The 15,092-nt window shown below is 51.7% G+C and overlaps 1 protein-coding gene across 41 annotated transcripts in view; it reads right to left on the reverse strand.

Moving 5' to 3' along the window:
- Window positions 1–15,092, reverse strand: part of LOC122388703 (septin-7-like) — a 95,946-nt gene that overhangs the window by 6,253 nt on the left and 74,601 nt on the right. For all 41 annotated transcript variants that reach the window (XM_043380013.1, XM_043380015.1, XM_043380012.1 and 38 more), the window contains 6 exons: window positions 4,383–4,489; window positions 3,746–3,846; window positions 2,692–2,944; window positions 2,211–2,348; window positions 1,424–1,522; window positions 417–535 (listed from right to left, as the gene is read on the reverse strand). In XM_043380013.1, coding sequence (XP_043235948.1) covers window positions 417–535; window positions 1,424–1,522; window positions 2,211–2,348; window positions 2,692–2,944; window positions 3,746–3,846; window positions 4,383–4,489 — 817 coding nt within the window. The remainder of the gene's footprint in view (window positions 1–416; window positions 536–1,423; window positions 1,523–2,210; window positions 2,349–2,691; window positions 2,945–3,745; window positions 3,847–4,382; window positions 4,490–15,092) is intronic.

The raw sequence follows: 15,092 nt of genomic DNA on the forward strand, positions 1-15,092 counted from the left end.
TCCCTTTAAGTTGGTGGGGCAGCCGCCCCACCAAGTGAATAGGAAGCTCTGCCCCTGACCAGCAGGCTAGAGCGTTCTCAGCTAGAGAACGCTATTTTCCGATCATTTTCGCCATATGACATGAGCGTATCTCCGAAATTGAGTGTTTGGCTGTCAAGTTATTGCCGGGTGAGAAAAGATCTCGTACTGGAAATAATTATGCTGCATTTTCCTGTCTTGTTTACCGCAAAAAGCGTAAGAAGCATATCTTTTCTTGTCAGCAAACAACTCACACGCCTTTTTTTTTTTACACATTTTTCAAGTTACAGCCACACACTCTTTTAACAAAACCCCTCTCCTACACATACACACTTCACACACACCCAATAACACTACAAACCCCAGCACAGCACACTACCCAAAACCCATCCACTCACTTGTTGACGATTTTGGCCGGTTTGCCGTCCGTGCCGACCCCGGCCAGTTTACGGCACCGGTAGTTCTCATAGTGAACAGAGCTGGTAACGTCCCGAAGGTCCATCATGTGTGTTCGGATCTGTGGGTCAACGCGACAAATCTCAGCATTGGAAGTGGCAGTTACGCGAAGGCAGTGTTTCATTTTTCAGACTTTTTGGTGGCAAATCACACCTAATGGGGAAACTATTTTCATCCCTGAAATATGAATGACCGACTTTACTTCATCTCTGAAAAGAGTTTCATGTATTCCCAACAGCCAGTTCACTTGTCACTTGACAGAACTGATGCACCCACATCCTTTTGTTCCACACCCTGTCAAGATCCTGACATGAAATCCTGGTTTATCAGTTAGCATAAAAATTGGCATTACACCGTTTTGCAAAAATACTGCAGTTATTTACTGTCTTTTTTCTCATCCTAGGATTTTTTTTTATTCATCGGCACACACAACCAATATCCAATTTTAGAACACTGCGCGAAGGCCACTGGTAGCTGAGGCACGGAGTAGGCTCAGGATAATAAATGGCCACTAAATGTGTCAAAGAGTCCTGCAATGTTGAGCAATGGCTCGTACCGAGAGTCATTGATGGCAGGTCGGTCTGATGTCACACGATGTCGTGAAACGAAATATGAACAGCTTATAGGATTATTTACTAGCGGGATGAAGGCTTTACGATGTAAACCACATACCTAGCTGAGGCTAGCTGCATCGGTCACACCTCAAAGTTAGACGGGACAAGACCGAGTGGACCTGATCTATGTCTGAAGTTGTTGAGCTTAATAACGTTAAGGTTATTTGAATACCGTTTTAACTTAAAACTTTGAGCAATCACAAAAAAAGCTCCATCAATAGCTCGTTGCAGCATGCTTCAAATCCTCTTGTTTGACTTGATATAGTGTTATATTGTGTACTTTGACAACTGTTGCAGCATCCGACCTGTTATAATGAAGCCGCTCACACACTCACCAGCATGTTCCGGAGCGGGATGAAGTCCGAGTGTTCCATGCTCTCGATCTGAACCACGCCCCACGGGTAGCGGCGGCCGCGCACCTTCTTCCCGTCCACCTGGCGACAAAAAGACAAACTATAGCCTCACCAACCACTCACCAGACAGCAGCACTGACACCCGACGAGGCCCTGCTTTAGCAAGGGTTGCTCGTTACCGGACATGGTAGGTCCACCACATCACTAACGTACACCACTGCTTACACAGTCAAGGAGGCGGGTCATAACGCTGAAAGCCAACACCGCTTCTCGAGTGGCTGGGATACAAACGGCGCGGGACGCCAAGCTGTCAAAACACGACCCACAGGGTATGACCGGACGCGGTACTGTCCGCCCAGCGGCCCCAAACGACAAACAATCAGCGGTGGTGGTGTGGGCAAGGGTTCACAGATGCCGGCGCTGACCAGCAGAATGTCGGCCGTATCAACATTTAACGTACCCTCTCAGCTATGTAACACACACCCTTTGAAGAGGCCCTAAAAACTAGCACAGTACATTCCTGACTGGTCGGATTAGGGTCCTCGATGGCACATGCCACACTTTTGACCACAGGAATGCACAATGACATCACGTCTCTTTCTTTCAACATCAACTACGCCCGGCCTGCAACATTTTTCTTCCTCACCACCCATAAACTGGGTTGTGCACTGCACTGCACACAGCCCATGACGCCAAGACGCAAAGCCCCTCCTTTTTATCCACTCACTTCCTAGAACACCACCGCAGTCCATTCACCACTATATCTCACCTCGACTACTGTGTTGGCGCCGACCACTGCGAACGGAACCCGCTCCCTGAGCGCTTTGTGTGCCTTGGCCTCCTCCTCGTCGTCACAGTCAGGAAACTCGTAAATGCGGATCTTGTGCTGGGCGATCTCGTTCAGAATCTGTGGCGCATTAGAATTTGAGTGATAATTGAGGTAAAAATGAGCTTGGAGAGCATGCATGAAAATATGAGAGATCGTGCATTGTTATAGCTGTGCTGTATTTTTTCAGTTTGTGAATGATGACTGGCTGAGAAAAAAGTTAGGATATTATGTCAACGTACAGCAGGTAATATTCAATCTGCAAGATAGTTTTGACCACTTTCTAGCCTAGTTCACAGACAAGACCAGATATCACCACTCGTAATCATAAACAAGCTCACACAAGCTCACAAGAAAGCTAAGGACGTCAAAAAAAAAACAATTATCATTGGCCACAAGGGTCACAGCCACCAGCACCACTGACCTGCCGTTTGAACCTGGTGATCTCTTCTGGTGTCATAGTATCCGCCTTCGCAATGACGGGCACAATGTTGACCTTATCGTGGAGCCGCTTCATGAACTCGACATCGAGCGGTTTGAGGCCGTGTCCGGAGGGAGCGATGCAGTAGATACAGCAGTGGACGCGCGAATCGACCACCTCGGAGCGGTGGACACGGCTCTCGGCGTTCAGGTACTCCTCGTACCGGGACTCTATGAATTCGATCACCGGCTGCCAGCTGACGGCGAGAGGGGAGGGTCAGGTCAGGTCAGGTCAGGTCAGGTCAGGTCAGGTCCGGTCAGGTCAGGTCAGGTCAAGTAGGGCCAGGTAGGGTAAAAGTGGTGGAGGGTAGGTCAGCGCTGGACAAAAAAGGCCGTACAAGAAATAAGACAGGACGGGTCAGTGTTTATCACGAAAGATCGAGTTATATCAGACAAATCTGAACAAGGCCGATAGGGAAAGCTAGAGAAGACGTAACTACTCAAGAAACGAGTCCAAAGACTTATGTGACTGAGGCGTGAACCTTTTTAAATCGGAGCAAAAGGGACACCTAAAGACAGATATAAACGACAATTACTGGAAAATCCACACATTTCAAAATTTGTAATTGCGGAAGGTATTAAGATAATCTTGTCTTGAAAAGTCGAGACCGGATCCTTGCACTAAATGGATGCGAAATGCGTCTCAGTGTTGCAACTGACTTTATCGGTCTTATCCCATGACACAACGCTCGTGTGGTACGAATCAGGAACAGGAATTCCTCGTTATTGCACCTGACACCTGGCGAATTAAGAATATACGCAACTCCTCGTGTCTCGCGTGCCGTTGCACATAAGGTGTCACCCGGGCGACCACCCGTCTTGCGTGCTTCCCCGCCGCATTTTGTGTCGTGTAACATTAGCAAACTGAGTCCGTCTCAATGACATTAACCGGCCCTAATTGGATTGTTTTGGCGACTTGAGCGCCTCTGTCGCAACAGAACACGCATTCTGAAACAGATCACGTCAGTCACAGTTGAATTGATGCCGCCGAAACTCACCAATTGCTGTTGTCCACTGCGTCTCCGAAGCCGGGCGTATCGACCACTGTGAGACTCAAGTTGACGCCATTCTCCTTCATGTGAACAACTGTTTTATCCACCTGGCGACAAAAATCAGAAGAGTAAGATGGATTACCAACCAACAGATAGCATATCGATCATTCAACACCGGCAAAGTCATTGGAAGATGACAAATCACTCACTCTGACTGATGCATAATAGCCCCTAAAAACCTCAATCAATCTGCGCAGACGTTCCTCTCAGTTTTATGCCTCCATCCCATCCAGCACAGATGGGTCTCACTCCATCCCCGTCTCTTTGCCAGCTCGAGCGACCTGCCCTCCCGACACAAACACATGGTGCAACGCAGCGGCCGGCCGCGAACCTGGCAAGAAGCCACGCGCGGAGAGAAAAACAGCCCGGCTATTTTGCAACCCGCGCCGGTGCCGGTGCCCGGGCAGGACAAAGGCAGACGAGGAGGGTCACCTCTCTCGATGGTCCGACTGCGTTCTTTACGCGCCGTAAAACACCAGATAACAATGCGGACAAAGGTAACGAGGCGACAGTCATGCCCTGCCTCTCCGGCGGGCGCCAGGCGTGGGTGGTTCGGTGAGCGTCCTAACGGTCCCAGACTTACCGCCACGGTTTTCTTGATCCTGTGCGACGGGCCGGGGTACTCGTTGTTGTAGATGTCTGACATGAACATGGAGTTGACTAGAGTCGATTTGCCGAGACCAGACTCGCCTGGAACAAAGGGAGAATGACGTCAGATATCAGACGCTCGCCCAGCAGGAGCAGACGTCAGTTATACGTCAGCTATCCATACACACTACACATCAGCATACATCACCCAACAGGCGCTCAGCATTCGAAGCGTGTCAGCATAACCAGCATAGGATATATCAGCACTGTCAGCAATCAGCCGGACAGAAAATACTAAACATCATTCTTCATCCACAGACACAATCCCTGTTGAACTGGGAGGGGCTCAGACAGGGGCGGCGGGCCCTCAGTGTTGGCGACGCCAGCAGAACCAAAGCAGCCGCTCCGCCTGGATATAGCTCAAAGGAGCGGTTCACTGTTTTACTGCCCGTCAGGGAATGTGACCCCTATAAAGACCTCCATCTCCGGCGCTGTCCACATTACAGCCAGGCTGGCGGGGAGGGGAGGGGAGCCAGTAAAACGACCCGGTATTTTAGAACCGCATGAAACCCGACGACTGCTGCGCTGCATTCCTGACTGACTATCAGCCACGCCTTGGGCAGCAGCACGCCTCTGCCATGACGAATGAATTTCAGTGGAACGAATAAAATCCCGACACTTCAGGTGTTATGAAACATGGATTCGCGTTATTCAAAGCCAGCTCCACCTGCCATCTTCATTCGCGCGGCGGCGCTGAAGGGCCGTGTCTAATCCATACTGTACGACGCCAAAGCCAGGCCGGACAGTCACGCATCACGTGCCGACACGTGCAAGACCACGTGACACCCCACCCTACCACGGCAGGGCACGTGCCGCTATAACCTAACACGTGGGACCACATCCAGCGCTCCCCACACCGCGAGCCCCACCACAGCCAATCCGCTCCTCTAAAACCCTCTCCTCCTCTGTCAGCCTCCTGCGCCCGAGCCCCATTCAGCGGGTGACCCTGAGAAGCGGCAGCGGCCGTGGTTTCCCAGATCCTAACCGGCCGAACGACAGGGAGAGTGGTCGGACGACAGCGCGACCCCCAGTGACGGCGGCTGTAATCTGACGGTCATGATCCTGACGGCGAGTGGAATCTACGGCCGGTCTGACAGGCTGTGGTCGAACTGGGTTCGGGCGGCCGTCAGACTGGAACGGCAGCGATGGCCGGCCTTTCCACAATTCAGCCTGGGACATCCAGTCCATAAGTTCACCCAGTCTATAAGAAAGACTACGAGTGGGACCGAAACACAGGTCAAACAGCCTGCATTCTGAACAGAAGCTAGCGGCTCTTTTGGCAACCAGAGGCGAGCGCCACTAATAGCAGCATGCGAATGTTGAAATCACAACCACGCCACAGACTCCCAGCTCCCTACTACACCCACCCCTTAGGCAGCCTATGAGGAGCCATGCAGTCGCTAATCAAGCAGTAAAAGAAGACAACACTTCCCCATGGAGCCGCCGGCTAGACAAGGCCCTGGCTGGCCCGAGGTGTAGAATGCAGAGAGCGGTAGTGGGATTGTGCCTGTGGCAGCGCGCAACGCTGTGGGAAGCGGTAGTGGGGAGGTGGTTGTTGCGGAATGAGGAAGAGAGCTAGGGGCGGTAGGAAGAGGGACGGTACTGGTGACGGGTACAGCAGAGAACCGGTAGACGAGTAGAACGATGGAACGGTTGTGATCTGCGGTAAAAGGCCAGCTGGCGGTCGCGGCATCACGCCATTCGCAACCCCCAAAACCGCCGACAGCAACATTCACCCGAGGAAGCACCACAAACCACTTTCGATTTCGCCCGCGCTTTGACCACAATTCGCCCAAGGCCTACAATGTTTGTAGATACGCAAAGCAGGGACCCCCGAAACTCGAAAGTTTTGAAAGTGGCAGCGGCAGGGAATCAGTGAGATTTACTCCAATATGGCACCGCACTTGAGCTATGTTACACCGTTCCATCGTCAATATCAAGATCGCACGACGCGTTAACGATACGGAGTACACAGGACACCGCGCTAAACATACATCCAAAAACCAACAGCGGCCGTCCACATGCGGCGCCGTCGTCTCTCGCTCCTCGCAGGACCGTCCTAGCCTCGCCGCACTGGGTCGAATCAACATACAAACGGGCGAAACACCAACACACGGCGGCCGGCACAGAGGCTGTGTGCCGCCGGATCCAAACACGAGACACGGCGGGCGCGACGGACGGAATCCAGATAACGTTTCAGCATACCGGCCGGACTAGGATGGAATACGGTACACGTCATCAACTGGCCAGCTTAGGTAAATAATGAGGACCCGTAATGTTTATCCAATTACGATTGAAAAGGTAACAATTAGCGTCTCAACCAGTGTTTTTCTTATGCGTGGTTCACACCGGATCCGTAATGACGCCGTAACCGTTACGGCCGTAATGAGCAAGACATTTCTCAAGATTCCCCAAGCATTGCGACTTTTCTAGACGAAGTTGAAATTTGGCAACCAGCCGCCGTAAACTGGCAGCGTCCACCGTACTCGTTACGGAACGTAACAGAAGTTGGGAAAATTGAACTTTTCGGCCCGACCGGCCGCCGTAATGACTTTTGTTGACATGTATCTCCAAAACGGTTTGACTGTTTGATGAGCGGTCTTCTTTGGAGAGGGGATATATCTTTTCTTCATGGAACTGTGCTATCCATAAAAGTCATGAGTGCCTGTTACAGCACGTGCCACGTGCGACGTGAGAGGTTCCAGAAGAGCTCGTCATTTCATAACTCGGGAACGGCTGAAGCGATACAGCTCAAAATTTGTTTGTTGTTTTGGCTAGGTGCACACTACACATCCGGTGACCTTTGAACGGTTTTGAATTTCTTCAGCGCGTGCGCACGTGCACACCCCTTTTTGATATCTCGGGATCTGCTGGGGCGATAGCGCTCATATTTTGTATGCTAGAGGACACCATGTAAATATGAATATTGCACAGGTTGGCAAAGACCTGTGCATGCACGTGCGCACGTGCGTACCCCTTTTTAGTATGTGGGGATCGGATGGTCCGATAGCGCTCATATTAAGTATGGTGAAAAACACTATGTTTTTAAGCATATTGCACGGGCTGGCAAAGACATTGATTTGCACGTGCGCACGTGCGTACCCCTTTTTCATATCTGTGGATCGGCTGGGCCGATAGCGCTCATATTTTGTATGCTGAATAACACCATGTTTATAAGCAGATTGCACGGGTTGGCAAAGACATTGATTTGCACGTGCGCACGTGCGTACCCCTTCTCCATATCTCGGGATCCGCTGGACCGATAACGCTCATATTAAGCATGCCGAATGACACCATGCTGACCTGCAGCTTGTACTGGTCAGCGAGGGTATAGGCTAGCACGTGCGCACGTGCGCACCCTTTTTCCATAACCGCAGATCAGCTGGGCCGATAGAGCTTATATTAAGTATGCTGAATAACACCATGCATATTAGAAGACTCCACAGGTCAGCGAGCGTATTGGTCTGCACACGTGCGCGTGCTTACCCTTTTTAATGGCATGTTCCGATTGCTTGGGATTGCATCTTTGGTAGATTAAGCCAAGGTATCGCATCGCCGAGCGATTGTGAAGCTTCCAAATGTTGACGAGGGCAGCGGTCTGCTCGTGCGCACGTGCAGACCCTTTGGCCTTTTACCTTAGCTCGAATCAACCTGCCAATAATTATTATTTCTTGTGAGCATGCCCTCAGCGTGTAACGTTCACGGCTTATTTTGTATCTTGTTTGTGGAGTTCTGAGTTCTGAGTTTCATGGAGTTCTGAGTAAACATCACCGGCCATATTGCCTCTGCTTCTTGCTAAATTTGATACTTGGACTTGTAGATATTGGCAGACGTTTGAATCCACGTTGACTCTTGGCAAGCCAATCGAGCAAATGGTATACAATCCAGATTCTGGCGTCCGTTGGTATTCCCATCATCCACGAATAGCAAAGAATGTAAGAAATAAACTTCAGCGTTGACGGGCATAGACATGCCCTCTTGTAATGCAAGAAATAATGCAAGAATCTCCGTCCAGTGTTCTGCCCATCGGCGTTTAATTAACAATGCTATGACTCGATACAATTGCAGACCGCTATGTCAGAGCAAAATTAACAAATTAAAAGGAAGAGAGTAAAACAAGTCTACATTCTGGCGCTCCAATATTAAAAACAGCTCTTGGCTTTAGTCCATTTTCCGCTTGCCTATAAACAAAATAGAGTTTTGGCGCACTTGCTTCGAACGGTGACGCTCAGCGATGGCAATTCCCGGTGCACACCGAATCCGTAACCATTACGGCGTTACGGCGTCAAAAAATCGAACTACGCATGCGCGTTGCATTGTGCCCTCCACTTTCGAGATATTTTTTAATCGCCACCGTATTCATTACGGAACGTAACGGTCATTACGGATCCGGTGTGAACCACGCATTAGTCATGCAAGACGGTCGTAATCGTCGTAATCAATTTACAAACACGCAACCATTGAGAATGAGAGTGGCCTAAAACCTAAGTGCCTCGACTCGAAAACTCGTTCTCACTACCACAGCTCCCAAAATAGCATTTATCTGTACATCTCGCGCATCACTAATGCACCCAACGGCGCACCCATCCCGACTGGGCCCATCAGTGCAGCAAATGTATCAGAGCGCAATCTTCTGCCAGACCAGTGGGCTCGTTAATCATGGACGGTGAGATCATCACGGTTTGGGGCGCAGGGTACGCCCAGGGTTCTGCACCGCGAGGCACCTGCACCGGTACGGCGCGAGTCTGGTCTTCTTCATGACCCGTCCGGTGAGGAGCCTCTAACGAGCTTCCTAAGATCATTCTGGTCTCCCTCAGCGAGCCCCCAAATCCACCGTCCCCTGTGACGATTCCCCTGCGCTGGTCCGTTTTTTCCGGACAAGACCAGCCCGCTCGGTATCTGGGCTCGTTAGCCCGATGATGTCACCGTGTCACTGCGCTGCTAACCGTGCATCCGTGTCGGGCGGGGACGGGCAGCGACACACGCTGCACACTGCGCATGGTGATGTCACTACACACAACAGTGAAACTGCATGGAGCACGGCGTGTTATCCTCATAAGAAGATGGATGAAAATGTAAGAAAAACTGAAAGCGGGAGGCAAAGGAAACATCAGACTTTGGCGCAGATAATTAGCCGACATTCAAAATAGACATGTTACGGAATCTTACGGAATCTTACATCTAGCATAAAGGGAACTGAGCTCAACACACAAAATAGCAAAACATCTGGAGACCCCACACGACACTAGATAAAGAGCGAGCAGTGAGTGATCGCGGGCATCAGCCACCTCCATCCAATTAGAAACCCAAAACCTCGGCGGACGAAACCGGCACAATCAGCGAGCAATCTACACGCCGCAATGCGCTGCCTGCACTACATACCAGCAACCAAACACCATGCAAGCAGCCGCGCACCCCTTCCCCTCCCCTATCGGGCGCCTCCGGCGATAAAAGCCCCCCGAGGCGCCAGTGGCACGTCGATGACGCCAGGCGCCGTCGCCGACGACCGGCATGCCGACGGCAGAGCGATTAGCGAGCCGGGCGGTCCGACTGATATCAGAAACCGATGCCGACAGCCGCCTCTTGCACGGCACACCGAAAGCACGGACGGAGACCGGCCACCGCGGAGAGAGGAGTTATCGGGAAGAGAGGCGGGTGGGGGAGTGGTTAGAGCGAATCGTGGCTGCTTCAAACGAGGCGTGGGATGTTGATGTTGCACGCACTGCACGGAGGGGAGATTGAGAGGAGGGGAGGGAGAGGAGTGAGAGTGGGGAGAGATGAAAGGTCAGCAGGTCGTCAGGAGCTGAGCCGCAGAGTCCATCACGTGCCTGGTCCGACACCGACACCGTGCCCCGACGTAAGGTCTCTGTGTTTGTTTTCTTTGGACAGTGGCGTCGCATATCCATCTGAAGCGAGGCGACATGATATCGCCATGTGCATAATGTGGCGTCTGCCAATGGCATTCCACTACTCCAAAGTGACAGCTGAGGCCTGAGCAAGCTCAATTTCACGAGAAGGGGTTTAACATGACCAACAGTTATTGCATTTCTCGTGTCTAGCTTTGAAACTTAACGACCCACGTTCTTGCAAATTGCTCGTCGTAACTTTGTCGTGGATTGCAGGATGCAGAATCCGGGATCAATTTAAGCAAGAAACAAACCTACAAAGTCGGATATGTTACATCCGTAGCGAGCACAAGGAAACCAAGACAAATCTAGCGACGCAGACCGCGCTGAGACGAAACCAGGCACGGCATAAACTCCTTGAGACTGATCAAAGAACCCGCCTAGGACGGACATCGAGCGATGGAAGCACTACAACACGAACCGCGGCGAATGCGGGGACTGAAAAAAGCAGAAGACAGATAAAAGGTCGCGCGGCAGACGGCGGACAGAGTGAGGGAGCAGCGACACGGGACGGGTAGATTGACGGAGAACCGACACGAGGCGGGCTGACGACCTTTGTCGACGCGCATCGGTCAGGGCAGAACTAGCATACCGACTTTAATCTGCACTCGACGAACGGACACTGCACCTTTACATGAGGGTTTTGTATTTATATTCACTTAGCGAATTCGTGAAGGAAAAGATACTGAATGAGCCTTACCCATCGGGTTGCGGCCTTACCCATCGGGTTGCACTAATTGCATGATTCCTTCATGTTAACTCCAGGATCAATTAACATTCGTTGATACCCCACACAGAAGAAAGCTTTCATGCCACTCCACCGTCAGATACACGTTCCTAGAGCACCAACTAAAGCGTCTCTGTCTTCTGCATCAACAACATGGCAGCATCCTATATCGCTGAGCTATGCAGTCATCTGTATTGCATCAGGCGATAAGGGCGAACTTCACTTCTGATATTGAACTGAAGGCTAGGAGCACTGGATTCTCCAAAGGGTCAGACCATCGAAACGACTCCAAGAACGGTCAAACAGCATGTATGGAGATCGGAGAAACAAAAACATTAGTCGGAGGCAAGTCTGACAGCCAACAGAGCCTGGTTCAACAAGTAAATACAAGTGAAGAGTACCTACCTAAACCAGGCAATCTAAACATGCAGCATGAAGTCCGGGATTTAGAGCAAACATCACTTCAAGGCAATCAAACGGAATTCACCGAAGTGCCATGATCAATTTGAATGCATGCTTGGCTCGACGCAACCACGGCATTGGCAGTTAAACAAGAGAGAACACCAGTGCCCATCAAGCGCCCATCTGATCCACAGCAGGCCTTCAGGACAGACTCAGGAACACAGCAGAAACAACAGATGAAACCAGATGACGCGTCCGGTTCCGACACCTGCCTCTTTGCGCCGCTCGCACTCAGACAGAGCGCCGCCTGTCGCCAACACAATGTCTGTTCGATTCAGCATCTGTCGCCGACACGCTCTCAAATGCACCATCTGCGCCGGGATATTCGCCGGAAGGTAGCCAATGAGAAGCATGTGTCTGGTAGTTCAAAGGCGGTTCTGAGCTCTCAGACGGTGCAGAAGGTGATTTCATTTTCTATCAGTCTGGCGATCTCCCGTACGTCCTCGCAATCCCCCGGCTCGTTGCAGGGAGTGAGACGGAACGTCCGGACTGGTGTTGGGGGTGTCTGTCCGGCATCCAGCCGTTTTCATGCTGAGGGCCGACTGTCGTATTCGGTTGGTCGTCCATTCCACCTACTGGATGCTACGGCCCGGGCCGAATTGGGAACATCAATAAAAAAGACGAAATAGAGCCGTGCCTGCGGAAACATTCATGACCGATATTCATCACTGAGCATTGAACAGTATGTGAAGAACGAGGGCGGCTGAAGGGAGGAATCATTGTCTGAAATAATTGACGCTTATTAGCAGGCGGTGGCGAGATGAAAGAAAAGTAATCAGAGCCTTATTGGGAGCTCTGAAAAGCGTAACGGAGCCGGCATTCTCGATTTCAAATCGCACAGCATGACACAAAAAATCGAGTTCACACGAGTGTATGGTGAAACGCTCCGTCGGAGGAAGCGGCCGGCACGCCCCGCTCGTTTCCCCGCCCCCGGCAGGTCGGCCGTCGGCCGCCGTCACCGACGGTTCACCGACGGAGGGAAGGTCCGACGACCGCCGCCGCACCAGTCACAGACGACCTCGAGCGGAAGCGATCTGCGGGTTCCCACAGCAAACACGGCGGCGGCGGCGGTCAGGAAACCACCGGCTGGGAACGGTCATCAAACGGTCTTCCCTGAAGGCGGCGGCAAACACGCCGCGGCAAACTGCGCCAGACCGCACTTCCAGCCACTGACATCACCAAAAAGGCACCGCGGAGCAGGTGCGAATTTGTGAGACAAGCATCGATCGTTTCGCGAAGCCGATCGATGCTCAATTATTTCATATAGTTCAACATCAGTCTGAAGCTGAAATTGAATGAATACTAGAAAAAGAAAGCAACTCTATTTCGAAGGCTGTGCGAATGTTTCAACCATGCACACGTCATTCCCCTAACCAACTTTCCAACAATCTGAAAGCAGCACAGCCAATCCAGGCACCACGAGGTAGGCCACAGCCACGCCCAGGTACTCAATCAAAACCAAACACCAGCATCACGCTCTCATCACAAGGGCAGCGCCACACCCACGGGCTGACGGAGCAGACCGCGTCACGGTGAGGCCGGGCGTGACGGCAGGTCAGCGTGACGTGACGGCAGGACGGCGTGACGTGACGGCAGGCCAGCGTGACGCTGGCCGAGTCCACGCCCCAATTAGTGGGTTACTGGTGGGTGAGATATGACTGACCCTCCCCAGCTCGTTAACCCACCATACAGTACCTAACGAGCTGGTGACAATGTGGGAGAGCGACCAGCCCGAGGGTGGTGATATTCACACAACAGTTACCGACAAAGCGTTGGGTACGCACGCTAGTCCGGCCTATCGCGAACGGGCAAGCACGCACAGCGCGCTCTAGCCTTACTCACACATAGTTAGCGCTATCTAACATAAACATTGACCCTACTGAGAGCAGAATCTCACGCCGACATTCCCTCGCTCTAGTGGTCTAAAAGGTAGCACGCATTAGGGCGCAAACAAACACACTGCGTCACCGAGTTGGTGACGGGAACGCACGAAGGCGACACAGTTTTTACTGCGGTGCGAACTGCGAACGGCAGTGCCGCGACTACCGTCACACCAACAGGCTAATCTCGGAATGGGCAGCGAGGTGTAAACAGGCGATAAGGTGGACCGAGGGCGAACGGAGAGGGCAGACTTCAGAGGCTGCAATCGCTGAGGAGTGAGGGTGCCCAGCAGCAGAGCGAGACGCGGTACCATCAGAAGCATGCAATGCACCAGTATCTGTGACCGTTTCAGTGAACACATTCCTTGCAAGCTGCGTGCCTTCTTCTCTCATCCATGTGGTATTGGGTGGAGTGGGCAGCGTCCATGGCTAGGTACGTGACCACATTCCTTTCATTTGCTGATCGTCCTCCTCCCATCCTTGCGACATGGAATGGAATAGAACCGGCCCAACTTCATCCACTCCCTGCGGTCCGTAGCCCCTTCCAGCGGCAGCAGACGGCGCAGGCTATTTGGGCGACGGTGAAATACGACGGCAATAAAGTCAAGGCTGCTCCCGCGGGTCCTCTAATATCCTGACCGTCCGCGTCCCAAGGCGTCGGAGCCGGCACCGTGCGCGGAATGGGAACGGCACACTCATGGAGAAAAGAGAGAAGGGGTGCCTCTACAGTAGGGTGTCCCAAATTTCACGAAGTTTTCCAATTCACTTAGGATACACCGGGATCCCGTTCCTTGGTTCATTTGAACCTCACACGCCAATTTGTAGAGTAAACTACCGGTAAACAAGGTTGCCGCTAGTGCTCTGAAGTTTTATTTGCATTTTGGTGTTATATGATAGTGCAGCGTTGTAGTCTCCGAATGCAAAATGGGAAATATGTGTAAGCAACGTAGCAATATTACCTTCTTCGATGCTCAGTGATGCTCAGATCCCACGCACATTGCACAATGATGAAAATCCGGGTTTATGTACGCATACATACGTGTGAAACTGTGTGTGTGCGTGCCCGTATGCCTCTGTGCGTGTGTGTGTATGTGTGTGTGTGTGTGTGTGTGTGCGCGCGCGCGCGCGACTGCGTGCGTGCCTACCGGATAGAAGGCAATGCCAGTTTTAATCTTGGTGTGGGTGATTTCATGAGCCGCTGATTTCGTTTAGGAGTAAGCGATCAAATAAAGGTCTCAGGTTAGTGCTTCAAATGTCTCGCTTCAGATCCAACCGTCTGCGGCAATGGCACACCACATAAACGCAGATTGAACAGAATCAAATTTACATTGCAGCTATGGGTATTAAGTTCACCGTACCCTGTCCTGAGACCGTCCACGCGTAACATCACCGTACCCTGCTCCGAGATTCGTCTAAACAAACATCATGCCTTGCTCTGAAAACCGTCTGAAACATCGTACCCTATTCTGAGATGCGTCTAAAACATCGTACCCCATTCTGAGATCCGTCTTAAACATCGTACACTGCTCTAAGATCCGTCAACAGCATCGTGCCCGGCTATGAGATCCGTCTAGATATCGTACCCTGCTCTGAGATTCGTCTAAAACATCGTACCCCATTCTGAGATCCGTCTTAAACATCGTACACTGCTCTGAGGTCCATTTACACTC

This window comes from Amphibalanus amphitrite, unplaced genomic scaffold (genome assembly GCF_019059575.1).
Source record: "Amphibalanus amphitrite isolate SeventyFive unplaced genomic scaffold, NRLGWU_Aamphi_draft 000333F_arrow, whole genome shotgun sequence".
Taxonomy (NCBI): Eukaryota; Metazoa; Arthropoda; class Thecostraca; order Balanomorpha; family Balanidae; genus Amphibalanus; species Amphibalanus amphitrite.